General features: G+C 34.6%; 1 protein-coding gene across 3 annotated transcripts in view; it reads left to right on the top strand.

Annotated features, from left to right (window-relative positions):
* The window catches only part of LOC149773008 (thioredoxin domain-containing protein 16-like), an 80,943-nt gene that overhangs the window by 45,204 nt on the left and 19,249 nt on the right, over nt 1–16,490 (top strand). For all 3 annotated transcript variants that reach the window (XM_089946973.1, XM_089946975.1, XM_089946974.1), the window contains exons 15-17: nt 9,538–9,622; nt 11,164–11,305; nt 14,772–14,935. In XM_089946973.1, coding sequence (XP_089803099.1) covers nt 9,538–9,622; nt 11,164–11,305; nt 14,772–14,935 — 391 coding nt within the window. The remainder of the gene's footprint in view (nt 1–9,537; nt 9,623–11,163; nt 11,306–14,771; nt 14,936–16,490) is intronic.

Raw genomic sequence — 16,490 nt, 5'->3', positions numbered from 1 at the left:
TAAATCACCATCACATCCTGCCATAAACTGTATGAATCACCATCAAATCCAGCCATATACTGTATGAATCACCATCAAATCCAGCCATAAACTGTATAAATCCGGAAAGGACTGTCAGAGGTGCATAAGAGTTATCGCAAATGGAGTTGTTTCACTTGTTGTCCATAGTATACTGTATCAATGTTAAACGCAGCCAAAGCTACAGCATTTACTGTAACACCATGGATGATTTTATTATGGATGTTTGTATTCTGTGTGAGTGTGAGTGTGAAAGCCATGCATATGATAAACTCAAGGTGATAATTACTTCATACATTCCTGTACAAGAATATGTATGTGTAAAATTTCTGCTGTTTTCATGGATAATAACATAAAAATTATATCTATTAATGTTAGAGGCCTGCAAGGTTCAGTCTTAAAACGAAGGGATATTTTCCACTGGGTAAAACAAAAGAATGTATCTATAATATGCTTGCAAGAAACTCATAGTACAAAGAACAATGAAATATATTGGGCAGCTGAATGGGGATACAAATGTATATTTAGCCACTGCTCTAGTAAGAGTGCTGGGGTTGCAATATTTTTTAGAAATACTTTTGAATTTATAATTCATAGAGAAAGATGTGACAGTCAAGGGAGATTTATTATTTTAGATATTACAATTAATGGCAACAGAATAACCCTCGTGAATTTGTATGGTTATAATGATGATAATCCTAGGGAAATAAAGATGACTCTCTCCATGTTTCTCTTTCCTGTAACGACCAAATGTTCTTTGAAATTTTGAAAATGAAAATAAGATCTGAAACTAAATGTTATTCTATTAGAAAATCAAAAGAGAAACGGGAAAAATTAAAGAAAATTGAGCAGGAAATAATAGAAATTCAGGGGGGACTGTCGAATAACATAAATGGGGAAATTCTGGAAAATTTAGAGAGAAAAAAAGCAGAATTAGAGGAATCTAGGAAAAAATACATAGAAGGTGTTATATTAAGATCTAAAGCTAGATGGTATGAATTTGGGGAAAAAAGCACAAAGTACTTTTTAAATCTTGAAAAAAGAAACTATGTTAATAAGACAATAAAGGAAATTATTTTAGATGATGGGACAAATATATCTGACCAAATAGATATTTTAGAAGCACAAAAACAGTTTTATATGGAATTGTTCAAAAGTAGAATTGGTCAGCTTGATGACGAGGCTACTCAAGAAACTTGAAATAGATTTTTTAATCACAATATTAAACTTAGTCGAGAGGAAAGAGAATCATGCGAGGGTCTGCTTACAATTAATGAATTCGGTATGTCTCTAAAACAGATGGAAAATGGAAAAAGTCCTGGCTCGGATGGATTCACTGTAGAGTTCTATAAATTCTTTTGGAAGTCTCTGGGGGGATTTATATGTAGATCAATAAATTACGGATATACTGTAGGAAAACTTTCAGATTTTCAGACTCAAGGAGTCATCACATGTCTACCAAAGGAGGAAAAAGACAGAAGATATTTTAAAAACTGGAGACCTATATCACTTTTAAATACTGATTATAAGATTGCTTCGAAAGCAATTGCAGCTAGGATTAAAAAGGTTCTTCCATCAATAATCAGCGATACTCAGAAAGGATATATGAAGGGTAGATTCATTGGAGAAAACACCAGACTATTATATGATATCATGGACCAACATGAGAATGAAAACAGATAAGGTTTATTATTGTTAATAGATTTCGAAAAAACCTTTGACTCAATTAACTGGATCTTTGTGGAAGAAGCTCTACAATCTTTTAATTTTGGTGATTCCGTTTGTAAGTGGTTTAAACTGTTTTGCAATGACTCTAATAGTTGTGTTATAAATAATGGACATATGTCATCTTTTTTTAGACTTGAAAGAGGATGTCGTCAAGGAGATCCCCTTGCACCTTATTTGTTTATCATTGGGGTTGAGATTTTAGCTATAACTTTAAAGCAAAACGTGGATGTACGGGGAGTAATCTTTGACGCCAGTGAATATAAATTGGGTCAGTATGCCGATGATGCTTTTATTCTTCTTGATGGATCTAGTTTTTCTCTTGAAGCAACTATGAATATCTTGCAAGGTTTCTCTCTATTATTGGGACTTAAATGTAACATAACAAAAACAAAAGCTATTTGGATTGGAAACAGGAAATTTTATAATGAAAGAATATGTCCCGAAATGGGCCTAATTTGGTCCTCTTCGAACTTTACACTCCTTGGCATAGAATTTTCTCCAGATTTACAACAGATGGTGGAAATTAATTATATGAAGAAACTAACAAAGGCAAAACGAATACTGGCAAGCTGAAGTCAAAGACATCTGTCAATAGTTGGTAAAGTAATTGTTGTAAAGACTCTTGTTCTGTCCATATTCATACATCTTTTTTCAGCACTTCCTAACCCATCAGCAAAAGTTGAAGCAGAACTAAATCGCACGTTATTTAAATTTGTATGGGGTGGAAAAGTAGAGAGAATAAAACGTGATACACTAGTTTCCCCAGAAAACGAGGGAGGACTAAATATGATACATATATTTTCATTCATTAGGTATATTAAGATAAGATGGGTTAAAAGATTGCTGGAAAAGGAAGATGGAACGTGGCAGAACTTAGTCAATACAACTATACTCAGAAATAAAAAGGATATTTGGAATTTAGGGAGAAGGAAATTAGAAGAATTTAGTAAGTTCATTAAAAACAGTTTTTGGAGAGATGTAATTTTGGCAGTATCTAAATGGAAAGAAGAACCGCAAAGTCCTAACGAGTATCTATCCATGAGTATTTTAAATTTTGTCCCCCCTAAAATGATTTATCAATACAAATCCTGGACAGAAGCTGGTTTTGAAATTCTGAACGATCTAGTAGATGATCACGGTAATTTAATACCTTTTGAGATAATAAAACAAAAAACTGGAAGTGATGATTTCTTGAAATACTTCTCCTTAATATCCAGAATTCCTAAAGCATGGAAAGATGCCATAAAAAACCACCTAGTACATAATAATTTTGATAAGCAGGAGGATAAAATAACGAACTTGCGAAAACAAGATTCACTCAAGTTTGTTTACAAAGATCTTTTACAGGAAACTAAAAGGCAACACACTGCGAAGCAAGAAGCTTGGATGCAAGTATTTAATAAAAATATAAGTAGTGAGGAGTGGTCTGATATATATAGCCGGGCAAAATGCTGTACCAAGGATACCAAGTTGATCTCTTTTAACTTTAAATTAATCCATAGAATAATCGCTACTAATGATTTTCTTAAAAGAATTAACATATTTGATGACAACAAATGTACTTTCTGTAAGAGTGAAACTGAAAGTATTGAGCATCTCTTTTATGACTGCAGTATTACTTCACAGTTTTGGTACCGTTTTATTGAAGTTTTTGCACCTTTTTGCCCAAATATTGTACATCTGTCCAAAAAAGAAACATTTTTAGGAAGTGAACAACTGGACAGTTTGGGTAATTTTCTGCTTATTTTGGCAAAATATTATATTTATACTTGCAGATTCAATATGAAAAATCCTTCTATTTTTGCATTTAAGCAAATAGTTGCAATGCATAAGAACATTGAAAAATACACTGCTAAGGTAAATAAAAAAGAGGACCAATTTCTTCAAAAATGGACCTCAACAATGAACATTTAACTTGTCTCTGACTTGATGGTAAACAGGAACAAAATATTGTAATATCACAAAGGCCATGTCACCTAGATTGTGTGTCATATGCATGTGTATATGCGTGTGTGTGTGTGTGTTTTCTTTTTTACTTTCTCTGTAGATTATATTTATTATCCCTAGATTATCTGATAACCAGAAATGTTTGATTGTAAGGTGACCATGGGATGGTTCCCTGACCCAATGGTCAACCTATTACGGGGTTAATAAAAAAAAAAAAAAAAAAAAAAAAAAAAATGTATAAATCACCATCACTTCCAGCCATAAACTGTATGAATCACCATCAAATCCAGCCATAAACTGTGTGAATCACCATCACATCCAAAGATAAAACCCATGGATAACTATCACATCCAGCCATAAACTGTATGAATCACCATCACATCCAGCCATAAACTGTATAAATCACCATCACATCCAGCCATAAACTGTGTGAATCACCATCACTTCCAGCCATACACTGTATGAATCACCATCAAATCCAGAAATAAACTGTATGAATCACTATCAAATCCAGAAATAAACTCCCTGGATCACTATCACATCTGGCCATAAACTGTATGAATCACCATCACATCCAGCCATAAACTGTAAAAATCACTATTACATCCAGCCATAAACTGTATGAATCATCATCACTTCCAGCCATAAACTGTGTGAATCACCATCACTTCCAGCCATAAACTGTATGAATCACCATCACATCCAGCCATAAACTGTATGAATCACCGTCAAATCCAGCCATAAACTGTATGAATCACCATCAAATTCAGCCATAAGCTGTATGAATCGCTATCAAATCCAAAAATAAACTCCATGGATTACTATAACATCTGGCCATAAACTGTATGAATCACCATCAAATCCAGCCATAAACTGTATGAATCACCATCAAATCCAGCCATAAGCCATATGAATCACTATCAAATCCAAAAATAAACTCCATGGATCACTATCACATCTGGCCATAAACTGTATGAATCACCATCACATCCAGCCATAAACTGTATGACTCACCATCACATTCAAAGATAAACTCCATGCATCACTATCAAATCCGGCCATAAACTGTGTGAACCACCATCACTTCCAGCCATAAACTGTATGAATCACCATCACATCCAGCCATAAACTGCATGAATCACCATCACATCCAGCCATAAACTGTGTGAATCACCATCACTTCCAGCCATAAACTGTGTGAATCACCATCACTTCCAGCCATAAACTGTATGAATCACCATCACTTCCAGCCATAAACTGTGTGAATCACCATCACATCCAGCCATAAACTGTATGAATCACCATCACATCCAGCCATAAACTGTATAGATCACTATCACATCCAGCCATAAATTGTATGAATCACTATCAAATCCAAAGATAAACTCCATGGATCACTATCACATCCGGCCATAAACTGTATGAATCACCATGACATCCAGCCATAAACTGTATGAATCACCATCACATTCAAAGATAAACTCCATGCATCACTATCAAATCCGGCCATAAACTGTATGAATCACCATCACATCCAGCCATAAACTGTATGAATCGCCATCAAATCCAGCCATAAACTGTATGAATCACCATCAAATCCGGCCATAAACTGTATGAATCACCATCACATCCAGCCATAAACTGTATGAATCACTATCAAATCCAAAGATAAACTCCATGGATCACTATCACATCCGGCCATAAACTGTATGAATCACCATGACATCCAGCCATAAACTGTATGAATCACCATCACATTCAAAGATAAACTCCATGCATCACTATCAAATCCGGCCATAAACTGTATGAATCACCATCACATCCAGCCATAAACTGTATGAATCGCCATCAAATCCAGCCATAAACTGTATGAATCACCATCAAATCCGGCCATAAACTGTATGAATCACCATCACATCCAGCCATAAACTGTATGAATCACCATCACATCCAGCCATAAACTGTATAGATCACTATCACATCCAGCCATAAACTGTATGAATCACCATCAAATCCAGCCATAAACTTTATGAATCACCATCAAATCCGGCCATAAACTGTATGAATCACCATCACATCCAGCCATAAACTGTATGAATCACCATCACATCCAGCCATAAACTGTATGAATCACCATCACTTCCAGCCATAAACTGTATGAATCACCATCAAATCCAGCCATAAACTGTATGAATCACCATCAAATCCAGCCATAAACTGTATGAATCACCATCACTTCCAGCCATAAACTGTATGAATCACCATCAAATCCAGCCATAAACTGTATGAATCACCATCAAATCCGGCCATAAACTGTATGAATCACCATCACATCCAGCCATAAACTGTATGAATCACCATCACATCCATCCATAAACTGTATGAATCACCATCACTTCCACCCATAAACTGTATGAATCACCATCACATCCAGCCATAAACTGTATGAATCATCATCACATTCAAAGATAAACTCCATGCATCACTATCACATCCAGCCATAAACTGTATGAATCACCATCACATCCAGCCATAAACTGTATGAATCGCCATCAAATCCAGCCATAAACTGTATGAATCACCATCAAATCCAGCCATAAACTGTATGAATCACCATCACATCCAGCCATAAACTGTATGAATCACCATCACATCCAGCCATAAACTGTATGAATCATCATCACTTCCAGCCATAAACTGTATGAATCACCATCAAATCCAGCCATAAACTGTATGAATCACCATCAAATCCAGCCATAAACTGTATGAATCACCATCACTTCCAGCCATAAACTGTATGAATCACCATCAAATCCAGCCATAAACTGTATGAATCACCATCAAATCCGGCCATAAACTGTATGAATCACCATCACATCCAGCCATAAACTGTATGAATCACCATCACATCCAGCCATAAACTGTATGAATCACCATCACTTCCACCCATAAACTGTATGAATCACCATCACATTCAAAGATAAACTCCATGCATCACTATCACATCCAGCCATAAACTGTATGAATCACCATCACATCCAGCCATAAACTGTATGAATCGCCATCAAATCCAGCCATAAACTGTATGAATCACCATCAAATCCAGCCATAAACTGTATGAATCACCATCACATCCAGCCATAAACTGTATGAATCATCATCCCATCCAGCCATAAACTGTATGAATCACCATCACATCCAGCCATAAACTGTATGAATCACTATCAAATCCAGCCATAAACTGTATGAATCACCATCACATCCAGCCATAAACTGTATGAATCATCATCACATTCAAAGATAAACTCCATGCATCGCTATCACATCCAGCCATAAACTGTATGAATCACCATCACATCCAGCCATAAACTGTATGAATCGCCATCAAATCCAGCCATAAACTGTATGAATCACCATCACATCCAGCCATAAACTGTATGAATCGCCATCAAATCCAGCCATAAACTGTATGAATCACCATCAAATCCAGCCATAAACTGTATGAATCACCATCACATCCAGCCATAAACTGTATGAATCACCATCACATCCAGCCATAAACTGTATGAATCACCATCACATTCAAAGATAAACTCCATGCATCACTATCACATCCAGCCATAAACTGTATGAATCACCATCAAACCCAAAATATTATGACTAAGTAGAGATAAATAGTGTTATTAATATTTTTATTATGTGTAATGCACATTTTGTAAAGATATAAAAAATAAATTTAAAAAAAAGATTTGAATAAAACAACAACAAAAAACACAAAAAAACAAAAATGTATATCTATATATATATAAAAATGTAACAAAATAAAAAAAAATTAAAAAAATCATAATGTATTATATCTTGATATATTATTGACGAATGTTCAATATTTCATCATCACTCAATTTTTATAATAAAAAGTTTTGGTGTGCATAATACTTACTATCAAGTATTTTATAAATAATTAATCATAATATATTGAGAATTAATTTAAAAATGCACTTTCATTTTTAAAGAATTAGTAAACTTATTTTTGTAATTGTAGTTTATACTTTCACTAATTAAGTTATTCTGCAACTGATTGTAAACGGGACATAATAAGAAAAAAGATTAATGAATGTCGTATAGTGCTTTTGAATTTAGACCTTTTGGATATACTGTATTAAGATGGTGAATTCAATAGGTTTCCTTTAACAGATGTTCTATCTCAGAATCAGCTTTTACAATAGGTTGGAAGGAGAAATCTTGCAAAGTATGGGAATTTTTGTTAAAATATGTGGCAACATGAGATGAAAATGATTGATCGATATAATTTTTTAATCTTATTTATATGGGTTCATATGTTTAGATATTTGTTCACTGGTTTGTCCAATATATTTGATGCCACATTTTTTGCATGTGATCAAATAAATAACATTTAATGTTGCACAGTTAGTATCAGAACGCATATTATAAGTTTCTTACGTATTATTGCTATTGAAAGAAGTATTTTCATTAATTAAAGAACACTGCGAACATCTAGGTCTATTACATTTCGTTGATGGTCCTATTTTATATGATGTTTTTTCTAATTTAGAACTAGTTAGGATATATAGGAAGTTAGGATAACAGAATATACTGAATGATGTAAGCAATGATATTGAATTCAGTCTGATGAAGCATTAAAGCAAAACCGGTCACACATTCGACGTGTTGATGTTGTTTATTTTATAATTCATCAAATCCAAAGATATACTCTATGGATCACCAACACACCCAGCCATAAACTGTGTGGATCACCATTACATCCAACCATAAATTCTATGGATCACCATCAAATCCAACCATAAACTCTATTGATCACCAGGTATAAACTGTAAGGATCACCATCAAATCCAACCATAAACTCTATGGATCACCATCAAATACAATTATAAACTGTATGGATCACGATCAAATCCAACCATAAACTCTATGGATCACCATCAAATCCAATTATAAACTCTGTGGATCACCATAAATCTAAAGATAAACTCCATGGATCACCATCAAATACAATTATAAACTATGGATCACCATCAAATCCAACCATAAACTCTATGGATCACCATCAAATACAATTATAAACTGTATGGATCACCATCAGATCCAACCATAAACTCTATGGATCACCATCAAATCCAACCATAAACTCTATGGATCACCATCAAATCCAACCATAAACTCTATGGATCACCATCAAATACAGTTATAAACTCTATGGATCACCATCAAATCCAAAGATAAACTCTATGAATCACCATCAAATCCAACCATAAACTCTATGGATCACCATCAAATCCAACCATAAACTCCCTGGATCACCATCAAATCCAACCATAAACTCTATGGATCACCATCAAATGCAATTATAAACTCTGTGGATCACCATCAAATACAATTATAAAATTTATGGATTACCATCAAATACAATTATAAACTCTATGGATCACCATCAAATCCAACTATAAACTCTATGGATCACCATCAAATCCAACCATAAACTCTATGGATCACCATCAAATCCAACCATAAACTCTATGGATCACCATCAAATACAATTATGAACTCTATGGATCACCATCAAATACAATTATAAACTCTATGGATCACCATCAAATCCAACCATAAACAATATGGATCACCATCACATAGAACCATAAACTCCATGGTTAAGTGAATGAACTATACCAGAGGATTCATTGTATTAACTCTACGGACTGAATCTTTGAATTAAAATCCATTATACATTTTATCAAAGACTTCATTTTTAAGTTCTACGTTTGTGATACTGTTAATTATTACTTCTGGATTTAAACTGTGTTTCAGAACAAGCTGTGTATAATGAATTAGCAGAAGAGATGAAGGACAAGTTTGTTTTTGGACTTGTAGACAGCACACTTGCCCAAAAAATGTGAGTCTTGTTCAATTTGTATACTGTAATATATGGAACATTTAGCTATTAAAGAATTAAGTTCTGTTAATTTTAATGGGAGTTTGACAGGGCAATATACCTTGCCTAGAAATATATTGAAAGTAAACATATTTTAAACTCCTTTGTCTTCTCTGATTCACTATCATAATCTCAGTCTCTACATAATAGAAAGTTGGACAATCCATTACTGACCAATATTCTTATATACATACTGAGCTGTTTTTATCCACAATATAGTATACTGTTGGTTACCCAGCCATATTGGTTATTAAAAGTAATGAAAAAGCAGATCATGCTACAAAAACTACCTTAGAACCTCCCGATCTTTAAATACCATACAATGATTTTAAACTTTTTATCAAAATATCTTTATGGGGTAAGAACCAGGCATTATTGAATGATGCAGTGAATAACAAACTCCGTGTGATCAAACCATCCCTAGGTGACATGGCTCCTTCGTACAGAACCACCAATTGGGACAAGGAAGTAATTACAAGAATTAGAATTAGTGATACTTATATAACCCACTCCTATGTTCTAAAAGGTGAAGACCCAAGTGCATTTCTTGCAATCAATTATTCACTGTGAAGCACTTTGTGATAGATTACTTCGATCTCCAAACTACATGCAATTGTTACTAAAATTTTAACACATGTAGGAACTTTTTGAAATGATAAATGTGCCTTGCATTTTCAAATTGCTGAAAGAAGTAAACATCTATTCTAAGATATAACTTCTTTGCAATCTCTTCTCATATTTTTAACCTATGTACTGTTTTTCATCTTAAGTACCTCTTATGTACCTAATTATTCATGGACACACAACATTTACAACCCCGTTGATTGGGAAACTTCATGTATTACCCTCACCATCTCATTGTTTTGCTTGTAATTGTTTGATTTTATTATCACTGGTCGATAATCAACCTTTTATCAACTGTAATTAATATAACATGCAACCTTTTCTATGGCACTAAATGACCATATAGTACTGTTACATAAACCATTCAATCAATCGTTTCATCTAGTTCTCACATTGAAGGAAGTTTTGCAAATATACCAAATGACTTGTTACTTAAAAGACATTTCTTTTCATATACCATACCTTAACAAGGAACTACTTTAATGAATACAAAATCTCATCTGTTTTCTTGTTATTGTTGTACATTAATCTGTAAAAATAATTGAATACAAGTTACTGAAACTCTGGAGATTTCATCCTTTTTGATGATGCAGTCTATTTGAAAATTTTCTGTATGATAATATTCACATCAGTTCTGAGTGATTAACTTATTTTGTATTGCTGCATATGGGTGTATATCATTCACTGCACATGGTTGAATATATATATATATATATATATATATATATATATATATATAAACCACACTCACTAATTGGTCAATTACAGTCTCAGAGCCAACTCTTCTCAGTGCATAGCATTGGATGTAATTATGTAATCACATGGACAGGTCCTCACATTCCCTTGATTGTTTACAAGGAGTAATATTTCCTTTGCAGGGCTGACATGTATGGGACAGAGCTACCTACTGTTGTGGTTCTAAAGAGGGATGACGTGTTAGAGCCGCATGTAGTATATAGAGGGATGTATCAGGTCCAGGTGTTGAAGGACTTCATCTTGACAAACAGTTTGCCTAAACTGGTCAGTAATCTTGTAATTATGGCTGTCATGATTTTCAGTTGGATTTCACCTAAACAAGAAAGCATACATACACGGGGGACTCCTGCTATAAAATGTTTCTTTATAACTCATATTTGGATGTAACATGTCATACTGTGGCTCCAATTGTTTATCATTGTCATGATTGCACTCCTACCACAACATCATTAATAATGACAAATAACAATAATTAAATAAAAGATGAGAAACCCATAGTTTGAAGGTTGAGATTGTCATTCTTGGTGTTAATATTTACACAGCAAGGCAACTTTTCATTGAGTAAGAGGCTGTTGTAATCCCATTGCTATATAAATTAACAGCAAAATTAGCATGGTCTTTCAATAATTATTGACTTGCTTCCTTTGTTTGAAAAAATGTACCAGTAAGATCATAAACAATCCATAACAATCTTGACTTACCTTGGGAGAGAACTTAAATATATTTGGATCAGTTCACTGTAACTATAGGCATTGAATCGGTTATCCTTCTATCAGTAATGTTTCTTTTTATCAGTATGTTTGTTTAAGATAGGTTCAGAATGGTTCCATGTTCTAACACTAGCTTAGCCCACATTGCATTTACTTTTATAGTGACAGAGGACTAGTCTATAGTTTTAGGCTTAAGTAATACTTCCTCAAATTATGGCCTCTATCAGTTCATGTTATGTATGCTTTTAAGGTGCAACAATCTTAAGTCAACTAATTTTAGCTGTTATTTAATGCTAAACAAGAAAAGACAACTTCTGTGTCAAAGTACCATGATTCTGGCTAAGTGTTCATTGATTTCTGTAAGATGGAAATTCGCTTATTTTGTGAATGCTCCTGCAAGCTGCTTACACAAGTTTCCAGTTGCAATATGTGTTACCTGCCTAAATCTAAAGCAAATTTTGACAGGTCATGGTTCTTGTTATCTAACCATATACCATTGACAGGTCATGGTTCTTGTTATCTAACCATATACCATTGACAGGTCATGGTTCTTGTTATCTAACCATATACCATTGTGTTTTTAATCACTACAAAGAAAACTATTTCAGTGTAATAATTTTATATCTACTGTTTGTTGTAAGTTTTTTTATGGGATTTTGTTTGCTAAAATGCAGTAGAAATTTGGTTTAGCTGACATGTCCCATTTTCCACTCTTGTTGATCATGAAATTTCATATTCATTTAAGACCATTGATCCTCCAATTATCAGTTTTAGAAGGTTTAAACTTGTGAAGGTTGATAAAAAATTTCAAAATGCAGTGTTTTCTATTATGAAGTAACCCACCTTTGGAAATGTCACACATTTAAAATTGAAAACATCCTAGTTTAGGAAATGACATTTCCAAATTGATGACATCAAATACTTAGTGACATTGTCTTTATTGTGTCCTATGTAGACACATTGGCAATTGGCAGCTGAGTGTCTGAACAGAGAGTTTATCAAAAATTTGTGTGCAAAATTAGGAACATCCGTTGTAGAGATAAAAGCAGATGTTGAATACTGTTGATGGACATAAAGCACTTGCTAATCTGGAATCAGTAGATGAATGAAAAAGAAAGTTCTGGGAAGTATATTTTTGAAGGGAATCATGTGTTATTATTTGAGAGGTAGCAGGTAACTTCGATACTCCATGTGGAAGTGCAGGGGAATTTTGATCAAGATATTTGGAATGCACAGGATTTATGCCAGTTTGGTTGCCAGATTGCTTGGTAAAGAACAAATGGATTTAAGGTGAAAGGTCAGCAGGTACAAAGTAAGAGGCCTTTGTTTCTTGAATAAGATTATTAATTGCAACAAAACTTGATACACCAGTTTGAACTCTAGAGTAACATAGGAAGTACATGACCTATGACCTGTCTTTCCAAATCTACTGCAGACTTGTGTGCATTATATTTTTCAACATACAAGGAATAATTTTGAACCACATGGTTCAAGAGAACACCACAGTGAAAGGACAAAGTAATCATTTATAATTTACATGAAGCTGTTAGAAGTTATATGAGGCTATTCGCAGAGTTTCCAGACCTTGTGGGGGTGGGGAGGACTCAACCTAGATCACCACTTCACTTTGTGGATAAAATCAGTCTCAAAACAGGTATTACATGTGTTTTATTACATGCAAACCATATTGTGAGAGAAAATGAACAGCCTGCCTATACAAAGGGAGCTAACTCATCTGCCATATTATGGTTGTTTTACATCACTGGTGTGCATGTACAGTAATACCTCGAACATTCGCGAGGTTAGGTTCCAGAACCAGTCGCGGATCAGGAGGAATCACGAATGTTTGGTACGAGTCACTAAAAATGCTAATAAATGCTTATTTCTAGGGTTTAAACCCTAAATATGACCCAAATCATGCTCCCAAAGCACTTTAATTTCATTTACAAGTTAGCTTAATACATTACCCTTAAAAAGAGAAATAAATCGTTGACGTAAAAATAGAGTACAGTATCGCCTAATGGGTATTTGCCACACTAGCGCATTTACAGTACGGTACATGTATACTAATATTACCCCTATACTAATTCATTGGCTGCTGTTTTCTTTTGCACTCACAGTAAGGTAAAACCAAGTAACGAATGGGACTGTAAACTTAATGACTGAAGTTTTCTTTGTCATTGTCAGGAAGGTAAACTAGGTAAACTTCATATGCCACAGAAGTCATATAACGAAGGTACAATTCAATAAAATAAAGAAAACATGTACATAGAGGGTACCAATGAAAATTTTGCGAATCCAGAAACGTGAATGCACGAGGTATTACTGTATATCTGTTATGATGAGATTTTTATCCTCATTAAATTTAAATTATGCGACAGCAGATCTGGTTCTGTACATTTTGCCATTGGACTCAACTTATATATACGGTATAAGGTAAATCTAGTCTTTTACAATTGCAACATTGATTAGAGCATCTGCCTCGGATACAGGAGGTCGTGGGTTCGATCCCCGGCTGAGTCATACCAAAGACTTACAAAAATGGTACTAACAGCTGTCTCGCTAACTGCTCAGCATGAAGAAGTTAGTGTTAGGACTGGTCGGCCTTATGTCAGGTTAATGTGACTGGGTGGGACATTATGCGACATGATGCCCCAGTGCTAGGCATCACTGTAAACTGCCACACTGCAGACATCGTATTGATCTGACTAAAAATTGTTTAAAGCTACATTAAAATTCCAAATCACAAACACACACACACGCACAGTTGCAACATGCATTTTCTAAATAACCTCTTCATTCATGCTAAAAGGATTTTATTTGTATCATAGCTGTAATCATGTTTGATACTGCATTACAAGCCAGTCTGACATTTAGCATGTTACTTGATATACTATTTTATTTGTACAGTAACATAATTCAGATTTCATCTTTAGTTGACCAGTACAAAAGATCCAGATTGTGTATGGCCATAGAGTTTTCGTAAGTACTTAACTCCCAGTTTTTCTTCATGCCTGCAGGTAGAGTTGACTCCCCAGCGCTTCCCACTCCTATATGGCCAGCAGAAACCTTTTGTTATTCTGTTTACGAATGGAGGAGGTGAATCACAACTGAGTGAGAAGGCCCTTGTACAAGTGATCCAAACCAACAAGTACAGGGATCTCATATTCTGCTACCTATCAGTGTAAGTCAGACTCTAACAGGAGTTCCTTGTCTTAGTGCATAGTTTTATACACGTGTTGACTTTGAGTTGTCTGCAATCTGTATTGACCATATTCAGTGTAAGTCAGACTCAAATGGGAGTTCCTTGCCATTGTGCATAGTTTTATACATGTGTTAACTTTGAGTTGTCTGCAATCTGTATTGACCATAATCGATAAGTTGCATCCATTCCCCCATCCTTGTCAGTTCTCTTTTTATTCATGCAATGAAATGCAGCATCAGAAAGAATTTTCAGTTATTAATCAGCATTTATCCATTTGCCAATCTTTAATCTCTTTGTCTTCTTCAGATACATTAAGCAATCGTAGTACCTTAGAAGTAGAACACAGCCTTGCAAATCCAGCAAAAGTTTAGCTATGAAAGCCAGAAAGTTGTCTGCCTTCATTGGTGGGAGTCAGAGTGATCTCCCCCCATATATACCAGGATTGGTGCCAAATCACATCTATACTTAAGCTATTTATTCTTCTCATGCTAGAAAGGATGATTTTTTGGAGATCTCACGTAAATCTGATTTCAAGATTTGTCATAGTACAGGGCATATTGGAAAACTTTCTCATATAAGGGAAGTATACTCTTGCAGTATTTTGAAGTATTTATAGCTCTTTTCTGTCTGAGATGAAGTTTTTCAAACTTTAACACAACAACATCTTCATCATACATTAATCATGTTGGTGTCATTTTGTTTACCTGCTCTGGTTGCTTGTATGTGCATTCAGTTATTTATGCTCTACCTTCTTGTATTTTTTTGGTCAGTGATGGTACAAACAACAGACCATAGAAGACTTATTCAGTATCATCCACTTTGAATAAGGTATAAGCAATCCTGCATGAACTTCACCTGCATAAGCTATGATTTATGCTATCTATATTTACAGGTAGAAACACACTAATAGTCCAGTAGCATTGACTTTGTTAGCTATAAAATGACTCCTTACTGTCATCACCTATATAAGCTATTGCATATACTCTCTATATTTACAAGTAGTTTTCTGCAGACTGAGTAATAGTTCAGTAACGTCTACTTCTTGCCTATATAAAGTGATGCTTGACTAGCTTCATCTGTACAGCTGTCATTTCGCCTGCTATATTTATAGCTTTAGATATGAATTGTGTGGCAAAGGTATGACAGCCAGTCCTGATCTCATCATCCTGACTTGCCTGTTCATGGGACCATTAGAGATGATACTTTTGTTCAGTGGTGACTGAAGTTTTGCATATTGGAATAAACATACCTAGTTTTTGCTATGTGAGGTCATATTTCAGCAAACGAGATAACGTCACTTGGCTTACTGTGGGTGTTCCATTGAATGCCTTTCCCCAGTAAAATTGATTAATATGGATGCCGACATGGCACTTTCTGTATAATTTCAGCAGGCCAGTGGATGGTGCCCAACTCAGGGTCAACTGTTGCACATCAGCATCAAGAGATGAAGGCCACAGTAAAGGTGTTTCATTGGAGATCCTTCGTGGGAAGGGAATACACATTTTATAATAACTCCACTGTGGTGAATTACCAC

This window comes from Sinohyriopsis cumingii, unplaced genomic scaffold, assembly GCF_028554795.1.
Source record: "Sinohyriopsis cumingii isolate HCF-2022 unplaced genomic scaffold, ASM2855479v2 utg000938l, whole genome shotgun sequence".
Taxonomy (NCBI): domain Eukaryota; kingdom Metazoa; phylum Mollusca; class Bivalvia; order Unionida; family Unionidae; genus Sinohyriopsis; species Sinohyriopsis cumingii.
Note: the sequence above shows the minus strand (reverse complement) of the source record. Positions and strands in the feature narration are given on the sequence as shown.